The 19592-nt window shown below is 39.7% G+C and overlaps 1 protein-coding gene across 5 annotated transcripts in view; it reads left to right on the top strand.

The window, feature by feature from the left end:
- The window catches only part of USF3 (upstream transcription factor family member 3), a 55609-nt gene extending 37992 nt beyond the window's left edge, over positions 1-17617 (top strand). For all 5 annotated transcript variants that reach the window (XM_054577294.1, XM_054577293.1, XM_054577295.1 and 2 more), the window contains 2 exons: positions 3002-3098; positions 5698-17617. In XM_054577294.1, coding sequence (XP_054433269.1) covers positions 3002-3098; positions 5698-12167 — 6567 coding nt within the window. In that variant the 3' untranslated portion in view covers positions 12168-17617. The remainder of the gene's footprint in view (positions 1-3001; positions 3099-5697) is intronic.
- Positions 17618-19592: the final 1975 nt, after the last annotated feature.

The following is a 19592-nucleotide window of genomic DNA, read 5'->3' on the forward strand; positions in this document are numbered from 1 at the left end:
GTATCCTTCATTTCTGACTGGATCTTTTTTATGCTGTTGAGGTCCTCACTAAGTTCCTTGAGCATCCTAAAACTACTGTTTTGAACTCTGCATTTGATAGATTGCTTATCTCCATTTTGTTTAGTTCTTTTTCTGGAGTTTTGATCTCTTCTTTTATTTGGCCCATATTTCTTTGTCTCATCATTTTGGTAGCCTCTCTGTTTGTTTTTATGTATTAGGTAGAGCTGCTATGACTCCTTGTCTTGGTAGTGCGGCCTAATGTAGTAGATATCCTATAGGGTCCAGTGGCAGAGCCTCCCCTATCACCCAAGCTGCGTACTCAAGGTGCAGCCTTCATGTGGGTTGAGTACACCCCTCTCTTATAGTTGAGCCTTGGTTGCTATTGGCAGATCAATGGGAGGAATTTACCCAGACCAGTCAGTTACAAGGATTGGCTATGACCACTTTCCGCCAACCTTTGTCCCCTGTGGAGGATCTGCTGTGCAGGATCGGGGTCGGGGGGTGCTCTGATGTGGTCTGTAGCTGTCCTCTGGGTGTGCAGGGCCTGGGGTTTTCTGTTTGGTGCAGGCCAATGTCAGCCTCCACCTATGTTTGCCTCGAGCCACCCTGCCTGAGCTATAAAGCATTCTGAGATGGCTGCTACTTGTGCTGGGCTTGGAGATTTTCAGGTGAAACCAAGCTGTGAATCTAGGCTGGATGCTGCTAGTGCTGAGCCTGGGGCCCCTTAGCAAGAGGTTCAGGGGCTAGGAGCTCACTGAGGCTGGCCGTTGCTAGTTTGAAAGGACTTAGGATGTTGTGAAGCATGAGCCAAGACCAGGAGTTCATATGGAAAGGGCACTGTTAACAGCTGTAAGTTGGGTGGGGCAGAGCTTCAGGAGATCTCCAGGGTGGGGCAAAGAGTGTTAGCCAGGTTGATGGAGTGTAAGATATGGTACCCACCCACCAGCTCTGTGGCTTTGTTGGGGGAGGGTTCAGAAAAGGGACAACGGCCTCTGTCCGCCTTTCTGTCTGGGAGAAAGTTGTCCCCCAGCTCTCGCCTTGATACCAGACACTTCAGTTTCTCCCTTTATGTCACTGGTGTTTCAAGCTGCTACCCTGGTGCTGGAGCTCAGAGGGAGTGAGTCTGAGTAGGTGAGTCCATGTGTGGGTTCTTTAAGAAGAACAGCTTGGGACTCCAGAAGTCTCTCCCACCAACTCAATTCCCACTGGTTTTTGCATCCCAAAGTTATGGAGACTTATCTTCCTGGCACTGAAACCTTGGGCTGGTAGGCTTAGTGTGGGCATGGCACTCCTCGCTCCCAAGATACCCCTCCCGAATTTTTATGTACCACATGTGGTTGTGTGGACCAGCCCATTCTGTGTCTCTGCCCTCCTACCAGTCTGGATGGATGGGGTTTCTTTAATTCTGTAGTTGTCAGACAACCACTCAACTTGATTTTTGACAGCTCTGATTGATAGTTTATTTTACTTTTCAATTGCACTTGACAGCTCAACATTTTTAATAGCTAAAGAATAAAAAACCAAAATGCCTCTTACACAGCTTAAATATTTATCAGTAATAGACTAGAAATAAAATAAATACAGCTTCTAGAATGTATAATATAGATATTGATATCTAAATGCTAAATAGAAGAAACTCCAAGATATATTTTTAAATTAAAAAAGTAACTTTTTGTTTATAGTATCCTTCTGTCTGGGTTTAAAAATTTAAGAATACACACACACACACACGCACACACATTGGGATAGAATATTCCGAAAGAGTACACAAGTAACTTTATAGTGGTTGCCTCTGGAAAGGGTTGGAAGTTTGGTTTTTATTATACATCCCTTGAGGTTATTTATATTTTTTGCCATATGCACATATTATGTTTTTGATTTTTTAAATTGTTTAATTAAGAATAAAGAATAAAGCAACACTTTCACATAAAATATAATCTTTTCGAAAAGCTTAGGAATGGAATATACAGGGAGCATGACACCAAAACTCAATGAAGTGACATTGTTTTCTCAACCTATTGTTGGAATAATTTGTAGTTCTGGTTGACAGAGCAAGGAATAACATTATAATCTTAAATGGTCTTGAAAGCTCATATTGGCCTCTTCTCTTATTTTTCTTCTCCTTACTTGTCCTCCAAAATGCCAGACACAGCCCTGCTTGAGGGCTTTGCTCTTACTGATCCTGCTACCTGCACCCTCTTCCTCCAGGTACCTACCAGGCATATGCTTCCTTTTTCCTTGTTCAGGTTTGTGCTTAAATGTTGCCTTAGAGAAAGGCCTTTCTCAACCTCCCCATATAAAATAGATTGTAACAGAATGTTGTAGTCATTTTGGTATGCCAAAGAAAAATAACATAGCCTAGGTGGTCTAAACAACCAAAATTTATTTCTTAGGGTTCTGGAGGCTGGTAGGTCCAAGACCAAGGTGCTGGCTGGTTTGGTTACTGATACAGGTTCTCTTCTTGGTTATGTCCTCACATGACAGAGAGAGGGAGCAATCACCTTCCTCTTGTCTTTTCTACTAAGGGCTTCTCACTTATGGGAGACCTACCCTCATGTCCTAATTATCTCCCATAGGCCCAGCATGCAAACACCATCACAGCAGGGATTAGAGTTTCAATGGGAATTGTAGGGGGACACAAACATTCAGTCTGAAGCACAGGGTAACTTCTGCCAGTTCTCTGGCTCTTCCTTACGCTGCCCTATTTTTCTTCATAGCACTTACCACCTGGTTATTTATATATACGTATAAAATTTCTCAAGGTCAGGAACTTTTTCTGTTTTGTGTATTATATCCCTAGTGCCTATGACAGAGCCTGACACATAGTAGATGCTCAATAAATACTTAGTAAGTGAAAGATGAACAAAGTTTTTGAATAGGTTGCATTTCAAAAATTTTAAAAGATACTGTCACATATTGTGATAAAACCAAAGCTTTAAATTTCTTCCTGCAAGATCTTACCTTTCAGTGAAGCGTTTAAACAGTTAATTTTCTTTGGCAGAGCAAGAATATGATCTTGGACCAAGCCTTTAAATATATAACAGAGCTGAAAAGGCAAAATGATGAACTCCTGCTTAATGGAGGAAACAATGAACAAGGTAAGTATTTTTTCTTCCTTTTTGTTGTTTTGTTTTTCAATGTTCAGGCCTTTGCTTCACAGCCAACTTATATTAATATACAGAAGGCTTTTTTGACCAAAAACATTAGTAAGACCATGCATTCATTCGGTCTGGGAAAATAGTATTGCAAATAAATTCATCTTAGTTTACCTTCTTTCCCCATTCTGTGAGCAGTTCTAATATTGCAGGCATACATAATTTTTACTTTGGACTTGTCTGTGATTTTTGTTTGCCTAATTCATAAATAATGCTGTATCTCTTGTATTCTAGTTGGGTCTTCCAGCTAGGGGAAGCCCATTAGAGGATGTAGGGGGGAATCCTGCTCATTGTAACTTAAAAACAAGATAAAGATATGCCTGTGCCAAGACTTAACTGTGATTTTATCCAAAAGGCCACACACAGTTTATAATTGTTTATATTACATGTAATGTGTCATTAAACTGATCATTTAATGATATTTGATTCTTAGATAAAGGTGAGTTTTTTTGTGTTATCAAATGAATCTCTTTTTCCACTTGAACTGGAGAATGGGTTTCCTTATAACAACTAAAAAGAAAAGTATCACAGGCAAGTATAAAGCTCAGAGTGGTAGGCCAGTTTGACTTGTCCTTTATTTATGTCTCTGACAAGAGCAGAGAGAGTTTCTTGCAACAACTCAGAAGGTCACAGTAAAAGGTGAGAAACAAAGACAGAATTTGTGGAGGTGGCAGCAGTGCTGGGCTGTGTTTATAAGAAGAGGGAAGAATATTAGAAAGCATATTCAGAAGGTCAGGTTCAGAATTTCCTTCTTTACTTTTAGTTAGATAACAACTTATCCCCTCAACTTGGTCAGCTGTCTTTTATGGTCTGGGCCCTGTCTTATGATGCTGTCAGGTAGTTAGGTACATAATCTATGTTTGGTAACGATTTTGGGGTATCCCATAAAAAGGATGTTAAGGCTAGAATGACTTTTCTAATGAGGCCCTCTTTGGTTTCATAGCCCAGTGGTTGAGACAGTTAAGTTAGCTTAGGGAAAAGGGAAACTACTGAAAAAATATGAGTTGCATGGGGTTCAGGAAAAGCTGAACAACATGGCCAGGGGTTGGAGCAGCAAATTAAGCAGCTTAAGTGTGACTATGTTGCCATCTCTCTCATCGTCCTTTTTTTGATTCTTTTTTTGTGCATCTGTTCTGTCTTCTTTTCATCTCCCAAATTTCCTCCATATACTCACAGTGCAAAAGACAGTCTAGAACAGTGGTCAGAGCAGTGGCCTTGGGAGTTAGGCTGACTTGGGTTTGTATGTCAGTTTCATTTGTCACTCAAGTACCTCTGTCCAGTTACTTAACGTCTCCAAGTCTCAGTTTCCATATTTTAAAATGAGGATAATCCTAAGTGTCTATCTGGTTGACTTTAGACAAATTCTGTAACTACTCTGAGCCTGTCTCTCACATCTGAAAATGGTGATGACAATAGGTAGTTTCCATCTCATGGTTGTTATGAAGATTAAAAGAGAGAATTCTGGAAAAGCACTTAAAGTCTGGGACATAGTAAATGATCAACAAATGTTATCTGTTGTGATTGTTGTTGTTGTTGTTATTACTAAACAAGACAATGAGAAGTGCCAGGCATATATAGCAAGTGTGTGATGAGTAAGAACAACCATTATTTTTTCTGTCCATAATAAGTCATTTTAATTTCTAATATCCATGGCGCCTTGGCATTTTTTTTTTCCTGTGTCTCTTAGGTTAAATATCTGAGGAAAATAATCTAATAGTCTCACCTCAGTCTTGTCAGAACAGAACTTTGCATTTCAGGCTACCTAATAGTGCATTGTCCTTGAGGATTGTCTGTTTTCAGCAGGGAGAGTGGGGAGAGTACCCACCACTATAGCAAGGCAGGTAGGGATGGATGGGGTCACAGAGCATAAATAGCAGCAGCCCAGGCTGCCCCGTTAGTAGGATCCATGGGTGAGGCTGTCTCCTGTAAAAGGAATAGGGGTGTGACAGACATATTCATTACTCAGTAGCGTACATACATGGGCCCTGCCAAGGAAAAGGCAAATTTCATTGTTGATGCTTTCCTCTGTGCTCTACGACTTCACTTCTTGCATGTTCTGGTTGGTCTTTGTTGTTTCAAAGGGTAAAATAAAAACTAGTGTAAAGCCATTTATAAAAAGAGACTCTTTATTACCATTATAAGTAATGTTAGCTGTTGTAGCATTTAAATGCTATTATATCAGTGATCAATGTTATTTTCCTAGCATGTTACCATGATGTCATTATGTCTTCTCTTGCTTTACCTTTGTAGCTGCCCAATTGGGAATTTTTGAATTGAGAGTTTTAAGATTTCTATATTATGAGTGATTTTTGAACTTTGAATTGTTGATTTTTAAAAATATATACTTTTAAAATAAGGAATAGAGATTTGAGACACTATTCTAAAAAGAAGAAAGCTTGTAATAGGACATAGCTGAATATTCTTAATTGAGGTATTTGGAATGCTAGAATTAGATTTCGGTAGTTTTAATATACAGTTCTTAAGTTACTGTAAATGCTGACATATACAGGTAATTGTTTCATTTTTATTTTTAATATTGTAGCTGAAGAAATTAAAAAGCTACGTAAACAACTGGAAGAAATTCAAAAAGAAAATGGCCGATATATTGAATTATTGAAAGCAAATGACATATGCTTATATGATGATCCCACAATCCACTGGAAAGGAAATCTTAAAAACTCAAAGGTCTCTGTTGTTATTCCCAGTGACCAGGTTCAAAAAAATATTATTGTTTATTCCAATGGGAGTCAGCCTGGTGGAAACAACCAGGGAACAGCTGTTCAGGGGATAACCTTTAATGTTGGCCATAATTTACAAAAGCAAACTGCCAATGTGGTGCCAGTACAGAGGACTTGCAATCTTGTGACTCCTGTGTCTATTTCTGGAGTTTACCCTTCTGAAAACAAGCCATGGCATCAGACTGCAGTTTCTGCATTGGCTGCCAACCAGCCTGTTCCTCTTTGTCTTCCGGCTACCATTCCTGCTCAAAATATTCTCGAGCTTTCCACCTCCGAAAGCGAACCAAGTGTTCTTGGCACCACCACTGGCTCCCTGATTGCTATTCCCGTTGGGCCTGAACCTCACCAACATCGTCCCTTGCACACAAGTCTAAATGACCAAAATTCTTCTGAAAATAAGAATGGGCAAGAGAACCCCAAAGTATTGAAGAAAATGGTCCCTTGTGCCACAAGCATCCCCTCCAGCTCCTCAGCAGCGGCTGCTAAAGTGAACCATGGAGGCAAGTCCTGCCCGAGCATACAGGATTTCAGAAGTGATTATCAAACCACCTTTGTTGTTTCAGTTACCACCACAGTCTGCTCCCAACCCCCAAGATCTGCAGGTGATTCTTGTCCAATGAGCATTAGCAAGGGTGCAGACTTAACAAGTGTCTCCACAGCGGTGGCCCCATCTGCCCCTGGAGGAGGGAAGACCACCACTCCTGTAAGCACTCTTTCTGCAAACCCTTTGGATAATGGTTGGGCTCCCTCTTGTTCTTTGCCTTCTTCAGCTGTTAGTGCTTCAGATATGAAAAACATTAATAGCCTTACTCGAATTTCCTCAGCTGGAAACACGCAGACAACGTGGACTACTTTGCAACTGGCAGGAAACACTATTCAGCCCTTAAGCCAGACACCATCTTCTGCCGTGACTCCAGTATTAAATGAATCTGGTACTAGCCCCCCCACAACAAACCACAGTAGACACGGAGCTACAGGCATCAACTTGAATAATTCCTTTCCAGCAGATGGGCAGCCAGTTGAGCAAGTAATTGTAACCTTGCCTTCTTGTCCATCCTTACCTATGCAGCCACTAATTGCCCAGCCACAAGTTAAATCTCAGCCCCCCAAAAATATCCTTCCATTGAATTCAGCAATGCAAGTGATTCAGATGGCTCAGCCAGTTGGGACAGCTGTTAATGCAGCTCCAGCTAATCAAAATGTTATTATTCTTCAGCCACCCAGCACCACTCCGTGCCCGACAGTGATGAGGGCAGAGGTTCCCAACCAAACCGTAGGGCAGCAGATAGTAATCATACAGGCAGCTAATCAGAATCCTTTGCCACTCCTCTCGGCTCCACCTCCTGGTTCTGTTCGGCTCCCTGTCAATGGAGCCAATGCTATAATAGGATCTAATTCAGTGCAAAATATTTCGACTCCACAGACTTTTGGGGGAAAGCATCTTGTCCACATATTACCAAGACCTTCATCATTATCAACATCTAATTCAACACAAACTTTTTCTGTTACCATGTCAAACCAACAACAGCCTCAAACCATTTCTTTAAATGGACAGCTCTTTGCTTTGCAGCCTGTGATGTCTTCATCAGGAACTACAAACCAAAATCCTATGCAAATTATTCAACCCACCACCAGCGAAGATCCAAATACCAACGTTGCCCTGAATACATTTGGCGCTTTGGCCAGCCTCAATCAAAGCATATCACAGATGGCTGGGCAAAGCTGTGTACAATTGTCTATTAGCCAGCCTGCCAACCCTCAAACTGCTGCAAATAGTCAAACTACCACAGCTAACTGTGTTTCATTAACAGCAACTGTAGCTTCTCCCATGACAATAGATAGTTCAGCCACACTACCCAGTATTTATAATCTAGTGACTGCTCCCTCAGTGAACACTGTAGCTTGTTTGCCTAATGTGAAATCAAAAAGGTTGAATAAGAAGCCAGGTGTCAAGAAACACTTAGCAGCTAACAAGTCAGCATGCCCCCTGAATCCAGTCAGAAATGTGGGCAAAGCAGACAGCCCCAGCACTGAAGGCTCAGCAGAGCCACCATGTAACGCTGGACTGCTGGAAAGCCCCCCTCTCATGTCGCCATCTGTCACTATGTCCCAGGCAAAGAGTACCGCAAGTGTTTCTGGCTCACATCCTTTGGATGTTCTGAATTCGGAACCAGTGATACCTGAGTCTGTACCCAAATCTAAGTCAGCAGAAGAGTCTAATTCACCCTTGCAAGAATCTGTAACAAGTGAACATTTTGCAATGGCCCCAGCAAAATCCAAAGATTCTGCCCCCATAGTGCAACGAGAGATATCTCAGGATAAGCCACCAACTAGTTTGGCATTGTCAGATGCTGCCAAACCCTGTACTTCAGCCAACATGTTGATTCCAACTTCAAATGATCCCCACATTTTGGTTTCTCAGGTTTCTGGTTTGTCATCTGCCACGAGCACCACAAGTACTGACTCTGTTTCTGAGATAGAAATCATGTCTGAACCTTGCAGAGTTGAGCAAGATTCATCAGATAGAATGGAAGCCCCAGGTCTCTTAAAGGAGCAAGGTTTAACTGCATTACTATCTGGTCTTTCTAAAGAAAAAGACTCTCAGAAATCATCTCTTTCAGTCCAGGTGGACCATCCTGACTTTTCTTCAGAAAATTCTAAAATAGTTGATGCAAGTGTTGATTTACAGCCCAAACAGGAGTTGTTACTGATGAGCAGTGAGGATAGAGATCCGGGACAGCATCATTCCTGCACCCCTGATCATGAGGGTATTCATGGTTCTTTGCTCAACAGTAGGCAGACTGACTCTCCCATGTCAACCAGCTCTGGCAGTAGTCGTAGTTTCTCAGTTGCATCCATGCTTCCTGAAACATCCAGAGAGGATGTCACCAGCAATGTACCAACTAATACGTGTGACAGCTGTACCTTTGTAGAGCAAACTGATATAGTCGCTCTTGCAGCAAGAGCTATTTTTGACCAGGAGAACCTTGAAAAGGGAAGAGCTGGCACCCAGGCTGATATAAGGGAAGTTACTTCAAAGCCTTCCGAAGCATCATCTTTAGAGGGAGACCAGCCTTTCAAAACACAGATCTCTAAAGAGAATGGCCCAGGTCAGGCAGAAGCAACACCAAATGAATTTAATTCTCAGGATTCAATTGAAGCAACTGTGGATAGGCCCCTTGAAAAACCAAGTTGTTCTGTAGGAATTAAAACATCAAATGCCTCTTTGCAGGTGTCGACTTCTCAGCCACCAAACATCACCAGTTTAAGTGTGAATAACCTTATCCATCAGAGCAGCATCAGCCATCCTCTTGTCAGCTGTGCTGGATTAACCCAAACTTCAGAGCAAACAACTGTTCCTCCTACAGTTAATCTGACTGTTTCATCTAGTTCCTATGGCAATCAACCTCCTGGACCACCTCTCATGACTGAATATTCCCAAGAACAACTAAACACTATGACTGGCACTATACCAAATCCACAGATTCAAGAGCCACTCTTAAAGCCAAATCATGAAAGCCGTAAAGACTCTGCTAAGCGTGCTGTCCAAGATGACCTTCTGCTGTCTTCGGCTAAACGTCAAAAGCATTGTCAGCCAGCTCCCCTCAGGCTTGAAGGTATGTCCCTGATGAGCCGAACTCCAGACAGCATTTCTGATCAAACTCAAATAATGGTTAATCAGATTCCTCCCAACTCTTCAAACTCAGTTGTGCCTATTAGCAACCCAGCACATGGAGATGGCCTTACACGATTATTTCCACCTAGTAACAACTTTGTGGGCCCTGCACTGAGGCAAACTGAAGTTCAGTGCAGTTCTCAGCCTTCAGTTGCTGAGCAGCAGCAAACCCAGGCCAGTCAACATCTGCAGGCCCTGCAACAGCATGTTCCAGCTCAAGGGGTATCTCACCTGCACAGTAACCATCTCTACTTAAAGCAGCAGCAGCAGCAGCAGCAGCAGCAGCAGCAGCAAGCAGGGCAGTTAAGGGAGAGACATCATTTGTATCAACTGCAGCATCACATACCTCATGCAGAGAGCTCTGTCCACTCTCAGCCCCATAATGTCCACCAGCAGAGAACTCTGCAACAGGAAGTCCAGATGCAGAAAAAGAGGAATCTTGTTCAGGGCACTCAGCCCTCTCAGCTTTCCTTACAACCGAAGCACCATGGGACTGACCAATCCCGCCCCAAGAGTGGTCAGCCACATCCCCACCATCAGCAGATACAGCAACAGATGCAGCAACACTTCGGAAGCTCCCAGCCAGAGAAGAGTTGCGAAAACCCTTCAACCAGCCGGAACCACCATAACCATCCCCAGAACCATCTCAATCAGGATATCATGCACCAGCAGCAGGATGTTGGAAGCAGGCAGCAAGGATCAGGGGTTTCTTCTGAACATGTTTCTGGGCACAATCCAATGCAGAGGCTCTTGACATCAAGAGGCATAGAGCAGCAAATGGTGTCGCAACCAAGTATTGTGACTAGATCTTCAGACATGACCTGTACTCCACACAGACCAGAGAGAAATAGAGTTTCAAGTTATTCTGCTGAGGCACTCATTGGAAAGACATCTTCTAATTCAGAGCAGAGAATGGGTATATCAATTCAGGGTTCTAGAGTTTCAGATCAGCTTGAAATGAGAAGTTATCTTGATGTACCCAGAAATAAGGGTTTGGCCATTCATAATATGCAGGGTCGCGTGGACCATAATGTTGCCTCAGAAATCCGCCTTTCTGACTGTCAGACATTTAAACCAGCTGGAACCATTCAACAGCCCCAGAGTAATTTTGAAGTACAGTCTTCAAGGAATAATGAAATAGGTAACTCTGTGTCATCAATGAGGAGTATGCAGTCTCAGGCTTTTCGAATTAGTCAAAACCCTGGTCCACCACCAGTTGACCGCCAAAAGAGATTGCCTTATCCACCAGTTCAGAGCATCCCAACAGGAAATGCCATTCCAGCAAGAGACAGTGAAAATACATGTCATCAAAGTTTCATGCAGAGTTTACTTGCCCCTCACCTTGGTGATCAGGTCATTGGAAGCCAGAGATCACTCTCAGAACATCAGAGGAATACACAGTGTGGTCCATCCCCTGCTATTGAATATAATTGCCCCCCAACTCATGAAAGTGTCCATATTAGGAGAGAAAGTGAGAATCAGAATAGGGAAAGTTGTGATATGTCCCTAGGTGCAATTAACACCAGGAACAGCACCTTAAGTATTCCTTTTTCAAGTTCTTCTTCCTCAGGAGACATTCAAGGTCGAAACACAAGTCCCAATGTTTCTGTACAGAAGTCCAATCCCATGAGGATTACTGACAGTCATGGGACCAAGGGCCACATGAACCCTCCAGTCACAACCAACATGCATGGGGTTGCAAGGCCAGCTTTGCCACATCCATCTGTGTCTCATGGAAATGCTGATCAGGGGCCTCCTGTACGTCAAACTAATTCTTCAGTTCCCCAGCGATCAAGGCATCCTTTGCAAGACAGCAGTGGTTCCAAAATTCGTCAGCCTGAAAGGAATCGTTCTGGAAACCAAAGGCATAGTAATGTCTTTGATCCAAGTCTTCCTCATCTCCCTCTCTCTGCTAGTGGCAGTATGATTCTTGGACGCCAACAACCCACTACAGAGAAGAGAGGAAGTATTGTTCGTTTCATGCCTGAGAGCCCACAAGTACCTAATGATAATTCAGTGCCTGATCAGCATACACTATCACAAAATTTTGGTTTTCCTTTTATTCCTGAGGGTGGCATGAATCCACCAATAAATGCTAACACTTCTTTCATTCCACAGGTTACTCAGCCTAGTGCCACTCGAACTCCAGCTCTCATCCCTGTAGATCCCCAAAATACTCTACCTTCCTTCTATCCCCCGTACTCTCCTGCTCACCCTACGCTGTCCAATGACATTTCAATCCCCTATTTTTCAAATCAAATGTTTTCAAATCCTAGCACAGAGAAAGTAAACAGTGGAAGTTTAAATAACCGATTTGGATCAATTTTATCTCCTCCAAGACCTGTTGGTTTTGCTCAACCAAGTTTTCCTCTTCTCCCTGATATGCCACCAATGCACATGACCAACTCTCACTTATCCAATTTCAATATGACATCTTTGTTTCCAGAAATAGCTACCGCTCTTCCTGATGGTTCAGCAATGTCACCTTTGCTTACAATTGCAAACTCCTCTGCCTCTGACTCTTCCAAGCAGTCCACAAACAGACCTGCCCACAACATAAGCCATATTTTAGGTCATGACTGCAGTTCAGCTGTTTAAATACCGATAGACTAGATGTAAATGTAACAGTTGAGATTACACATGTATTTGTGTGTGCATGCACACGTATGGGCACATGAAGAGGGAGATTGCGCGTGTGTATGCCTTTGTGTTCGTATAGTCAATTTACAGTTACCTTCTGAATGTAGGGAAGCCATGTCAGAGATGATGCAAATACTGGGTTGTCAGATAATCTTTCATTTTTAACTGCATCATGTGCTTTTTATATTTTCCAAGCAGATTTGCATTTTGAAGATTGATTTGTAATATCCCTAAATATTAATCAGCTGGAAGCTGGGTGAGTTCATCTTGGCATGTGTTCGGTAGTAGAAAGGAACCCAGATTTTGAACTTGATTGTTGAAAATATGTAAAATAGTTGAAATGGTTAAATTGTTTTTCAGAAATACGGATAGTTCAATATAGCACAATGGCTCATAACCAAATGCTGGTTGATGTCAGCCTCTAGAACAGTTTCTTACCCATGGCAGGTGTTGAATTAGTATAGAATGAATGTCCATGGTTAAAGTCAAGCAGCTAGCAAATAAATGAGTTGTTTAATCAGCCTTTATTCCTAAGATTTGGTTTAGGTGGAGGCTTCTTTCTTAATTATAACAATAAATTATCAGAGTTTCATGTCTTGTTCCTCAAATTAGAGAGCTGTGTTATCCTTTAATGTGCCAAGATCCTTTAAAGCAAAGGTCTTCCCTAAACAGTTAGCCTTAAAAATAGAAAGTGAAAAAGAAAAGAACATAGATACCTTCCATTTTGTACTTGCATTTTGCATCAGACAATAAGGATAAGAGCAGTTATATTGTGGAGTTTTGCATGTGTTCAGTTAAAGATTGTTGTTTCATCAGTTGAGTGTTGTTTTCATATTCTCTTCATTCTATTTATTGATCTTGAAATAAATTCTTTTACATTTGTTTACTCAGTAGGGACTGATCAGTAAATAATGTGTTTGGAATCTACATATTATTTGAACCTTTTAAGATATTTCTTTGCAAGGTCTTAAGCTCTGTCCTTATTTTCATTTACTGATATTTGTGTTTAAAGTGGCATTGTATATTGCATTATTATCCTTCATAGCAGGATTATAATAACATAAATTTGTTCAATATTTTTCCCAATGGTAGATGTGAAATGGTGCTTCAGAAATTGTCTCTGTATGTTCGTGTGTATGTGTGAGTGTGTGTGTACACATAGGTTTTTAAGTATAAACTGGTCATTTAAAAATAGGCCTGCCATCTGAAAATGGGAAACTGAAACCCATGACCTGCTGAAGTATAGAAAAACTTGATGTAGGGGTTTTAAAAAGCCCCACTGAAATTAATAATAATCCTAAAAAATATATATGTATATACTTATACATTGAATTTTGAAAACTTAAACTAAGTCAACAACCATATATGCTCACATTGTCAAACCCACTACTTTTTGTTGTTATATTCTGCCAAAAATGGGATGGAGTGGGAGAGATGCATATAAATTGTTCTGTCTGCTCTGTTAACAAAGTGAACTCAAGGACCAGCATTTCCCCCCTCCTTCCTTAAAAAAGCCTCCTAGGGTTTGGTTAGAGCAGGAACTCCAGTGAATACCTCTTCTAAAGACTCAGCAAAAGGGTCATCTGTGCCTCTTCAACTGCTCTTAACCAAACTTTCCCATCTACTCGTGCTGCCAAATGAAGCAGCCTTCTAGGGGTTAAAAAAAAAAATTGTAAATTAGAAAAACTTTTGTATTTTCTCCTTTCAAAATGGTCATGGGGAGGAATCGGAGAGCTTCATGAATAAGTTATTCAACAAGACCACAGCTAAACGCCGTAGTTAAAAGTTTAAATTGAGAAAAAATGTAAGATTTATGACTTGTTTTTTAATTAACTGAGCTTTAAGCTTTAACATTCAAGTTTTTCTCTGTACTTGAAAGATCCAATCTGCTTATTTCAAGGACAGTTTTCAATGTGTTTGACTATTTATTCTCTCTTTCTTTGTATGTCTCTCTCACACAGACACACATGTGCGCACACAGTGGCTAGTGAGTTCTGAAGAACTGGGGACTCTTAGATGTAATTGGAACTAAGGTAACAAGCTAAGGAGAAACTCAGTTTGAACATGGCAATGAAAAGGCCTCAAAGCCTGGAACATTCAGACACTTCTGTTGCATTGATTGTATTTTTCTCTTCAGATCTGTTCAGAGGTACAGTTCTCAGGGCTTTCATTCCAAGCCTGTAACACTTTGATCCTGAATGAGTCTTTACCCCTAAATAAGGCTTACTTGACCACCTGAGGAAAGATACTGCCATCTGCAAATAATTTGGCTCCTGCTTACATGTAGCTCTAATTATCTTACAGAAATGTGCATTTTATTTAGGAACTCAAGTCTGTGAGGGGTCTGAGCATAGTAATCTTATTTGATTTAAAAGCACAAGTGTATGAGATTTACCAGCAGTATTGAGTATGTGATAATTAGAGCTACCTGATTTTTGGGGTGGAATTTATTTTAATATTTACTGATCTCTGGATGTAATTTTTGGCAAAGGATTGGCAGAGAACGTAGTCGGTTTTGGTTATAGTAAATTTAATGTTATTTTTGGCTTGCTAATATATGACTATAGCATGTAAAACCATTTCCACAAATAATTTTTTTAATTTCTGGAAATACACAAGCTTCTGTATGAACTATAAATGAGAGGCATTGATTATATCAATTTTCTCTTTTAGTATTATTAATCACATGGAATGTTACAAAAAAGTGGTTGATTCCTCTAAATATTTAACACAGTAACTTCTAATGAGATGAAAACTTTCAGATTTTTCATCATGTATAAACTTTTAGTGTGTCAATCAAGTTTGATGTCATTTCTGTTTTTTGTACAAACAGGTTGTTTTGGGATGTTTTATACCACTTTGGGACATTTATTTTTTGTTTTATTGCAAGACCCTCCAGTGGTATCAGAGATGGCACCCTTTTTCTAAGTAAGGAGTGAGAATTCCAGAGTAATCATGCTTTAAACAATTTTACATATCAGAACTGTGGAAAGAGAAAAATGAGGAGGGGATGTTCTTTTGCAGCAATTTCCAGTCACATATTAGAGTGAACTTCAGTGAGGATCAGCTTTTAAAATCAGCTTTTTAAAATAAAAAATTACTTAAACAAACTTATTTAAAATTATTTTAATGATAATTCATTTGCCATGCTCTTGCATTCTAACATTGGCCATTTCCTAAAGAGGCTAAAATTTATACTCCTCCCCCCCACCAAAAAAAAAATGTTGGAAACACATTTAATGGGAGTAAAGCTTTAAAAATTTGAGAAAGGGTAAAGACGTAAAGATACAAATCTTCATAGCTATATCCTTCCTTTGATACATAGGTACCTAGGCTCTTATTTTCTTCCATCTGCTCTGTGTCAAACAGGTGACAGGGAATCTGGTCATTTCCTTAGCATGATGATTACTCCTTTGCCTTCAAACATTTATTGGGCATACCATCTATTGAGTCAGTGTGTGACAGGAAGTCATACTCCCAAATCAGTAATTCCCAGGTCTTGGTTTTGGGAACTATTAAGTCACCCAGTTTCTTGAAACATGAGTAAATCAAAAGTGATTTAAAATATTTAATGTGCCACATAGTTCTCTACCTTGTTTTAATGAGCCTCCCCGCCGCTGCCCGCCTCCACTCCCCACCACGGAGTGAAGAAAGGGCAAAGATGATCCCAGAAGACAGCTTTGATTTGCTGTCCTTAGGAACCTGGATGTCATTGTTGTAATTCTGTTGTCTATATAAACCCTGCCTTTGCCTGGAGATAACTGCTTATGGCTTTGTACATCCAGAGGGCATAGTAATAGCCAGAGAAACTAGTGTGAAGTTACTTTGTGAGTGATGATTTTATGATACCTATATGCACACTAAAGGCCAGAAAACAGTTTCTTGAGATACCTTTTTGGCTACATTTCTCCTTCACCAGAGTTCAACAAGAAAAGGGTTCTTTTTTGGACTTAACTGTATTTTCCCTGCAGTCTACACTTCCTGTGTCAGCCTGAGAGTTTTTCTGCTGAGTCTATGGGGGACATCAAGATTAGATTGAGGCAGTCCAAATATGCCGGGAGGAAGTGTTAGAAACCTTCTTGGACAGAGTTTCTTTCTCGTTCTGCTCACATGCCTCTTCCCTGGTACTGCACTTTACTGAAACTGTGCCTCTGGTCCTAAGACCAGCCATTGGAACATATCGCTCACCTGCTTCTCTGTTACAGCAAAGTACCAGCCAGGATGGTACATGTCAAGTAATCAAACACCTGGAAGACAAGTACAGCTGATGTTTCTCACTGTTGCCTTATCATTCTCTGAGCCATCTTTGATTCCAATCTTGTTAAAAAAAAAAAAACAAAAACAAAAAAACCCTTATTAGGTAGAAGAAAACTCCTTTTAAACTCCACTTGTATGTGATGGTCATCCAACATCCTTATTTATGGATTTGCGCAAACCCCAACATCCTTATTTCTAGAATTATGTAATCTTTTTCTGTCTTGTGCATGTGTTCAGATGCTACATAAACATGAGCTGTCTTGCATGGAAACTATTGGGCATAATATCCAAAATGGTGTTATTTTGTATGACTGCATAATCTTCACTAGAGATTTCATGAGACATAGAAGATAACTATTTGCAATTTAACCTTTTAAACAAAGATGATCCTGAGTATGTATTTTTTTGGCTCAGCTGTGTGTTCAGTTATACATCATACTGTGTCATAGGAACTTAATGTTTACTCCAGCTAGATGCCCTCTTTCACTTTTCTGGATCCCTGTTCCCCACCCTCTAAGTCTTAAAACCATTTTTCATCTGTGAGGTCACTGAGGCACTGGACTTGATTATATTGGTAACCTTCAAGGGGAGTCGAATTGTTGATCTTCCAAGAAGAAAGGGACCAGACAGTGTTGCTTGAAATGCTGCAATTGTGTTACTGTGAAGAAAAGATTTGCTTCCACTTTCAGCAGGCCATATATGTATTCATTTTGGTAAAAAATAGGTGGAAAAATCTGAGAACATAATCACCTTCACAAATTATTTATAGATACACTGGGTGAGAAACGTACTGTAGGGCAGTCACCAGAAAAAACCTAACTGTAATGCTTTCAATAGTGTAATATTTGTATCTATTTCCATGCCAGCAATGTCTGCTGTGCACTGTGTCCTATTACTGTAAATCACCTGGTTTATTATTCTAATGGGAACTAACTTGTTTTGTAATGGAATCCAGAGCAGATATGTATAATATGATCAGGATTGTCCTACTGTTGTAAATAAGAACAGGTCCTGTTTATTTTGACATCTTTTTACAAATGCATTGTATTAGGGTGTGAATATTCTGAACCATGCTCTTGTTTAAAGTTTTGAAATTTTTATTGGTAAATGTAACATTTTAATGGTTGTAATAATTATTTGTATAGATATGAATATAGTATTTTATTTAAGAAAATAAACTTTGCATTTTTGCATTGTGAATTCTGTCTTTTCTGATCATTGCATGTGCCGCTTCAAGCCTGCTATGACAATGACTTCTCTTTAAAACTGAAGCCTCATATTCAAGTAACCTTTAAATTAATTTTGCCAAAGTATCTGAATTGATAACATGACACATTTCCCCTGAGGATTGCGTTCTTGATTAAAGAGTCAACTTCAAATAAATCATAATTATGAGCAGCACTATATTTTTAGAGTAAACTCTACACCTTTGTGCTTATTGTAAAAAGTAAAATTAGAATTTCAGATCTGGAAGAATATTGAGAGATGACTCAGTTTACACTCTCCTTGCATCTTATAGTGGAGGAAACTGAAGCACTGAACTTTGGGGCAAGAATTGGGTCTTTCATTATAGCCACATGAACTTGGTCACATCTCACCAGCATTGTTTGAGGGAAAAAAACATGCTGCAAAGGAACTTGTACAGGATAAACCTTAAATGCCTATAAATTAAGTAATATTGTTCAGTGGTAGCCTACAGATGTGGTAGATGTGGTAAAAATGATAAATTAAGGAACGGATGAAGTTCAGGATAATGGATACTTTTTAAGAGAGGGGGAGATAGTATCAAGGATGGTACTTCAAAAACAAAATACTCAGGTGTTTATTTCATTTACACCTGAAGTTTTTGTCTTAACAAATGTATAAAATATATCCCCAAATTAAAATAGGGATCATTAACTCCCACATGTGTTACAGGAAATGAATACAATATTTTCCTTTTTCCAACTTCTTGGGAGTTCAGATTAAAACTCAGTAACCCGACTCTCAAGTATTTAGTGTTCTTTCTATTGCACACTGCCTCTCATACAGAGGCCATGGACGTATCATGAATTTTGATTACACAGGGAGCCCTAATGAGCCCTAAAGAGCATACAACCCATAAAAATGTAAACACTATGCGTAAGTTCAATCTCCCTAAGATGAAAGTGCAAATTATAACAGCTATATAAAGTTTTGTTGGCTTTCCAGTTTAGTTAGATGTTTGAAGGAAAATGATTTTAATTACTTATCTCTTTAAAGAGCTATGCAGGGGATTTTCTCTGTTAGGTAGGATGTAGGAGCTAGCGGCAGGTCAGCAGTCCTACTGCAACAACGAGAGCAAGAAGATGAGTTAGAACAATCCTATTTTAAGAGATAATAAAACCCATCAACTATAAGACCAATGGATTTTAATATGAAAAGTTCACGGATAACAGTTTCAAATTCCACATTGCAACTTTGGGAAAGTACCAGTTGTTGAGTTTAGGTATCATATGAAAGAATAACTACAATTATCTGCAAAGGCTACTCACTGTTCCAACTACATATTTCTGTAAGGCTATTTTTCTTCAGATACTTCAAGCAAAATACATACTGCAGCATAGATACTGCAGCAGAGTGAAGGCAGAATCTGATCTGAGAATACAGTTGTCTTCTATGAAGCCAGAGGTTAAATAGATTTACAAAAATGTAAAACATTGCCACAGTTCTCAAAACTTCTTTTTGATTTGGAAAATAATGTGTAAGTATAAATTTATCATAAAATAAGTTATTTTTATTCTATAGTGAGTTTATTGCTATCTTTGAATGAAGTAATTATTTAAAGTTTTCCATTCTTATTTCTAACGTAAATATTGGTAGATATAATTTACATAAACATCTTTGGGATCCTCAGTGATCTTTAGGAGTTTAAATTGTTAAATTGAGAACACATGTTCTAGAAAAAAAAGAAAACCCCAGGAAATAATATCTGAGCATAACCATAAAAGAAAAAATTGTTAAATTAGACTTTATTAACATTAAGAATTTCTTGTCATCAAATCACAGACTGGCAAAGATTATATATATCAAAAAGAAAAAGGCTCATAAGCTGATTTTTAGAAAATGGACACGAAACTTGAACAAATTCTTTACATATATGGCCAA

Source organism: Pteronotus mesoamericanus, unplaced genomic scaffold, assembly GCF_021234165.1.
Source record: "Pteronotus mesoamericanus isolate MK-2021 breed Mesoamerican mustached bat unplaced genomic scaffold, CSHL_Meso_final contig_42, whole genome shotgun sequence".
NCBI classification, from domain to species: domain Eukaryota; kingdom Metazoa; phylum Chordata; class Mammalia; order Chiroptera; family Mormoopidae; genus Pteronotus; species Pteronotus mesoamericanus.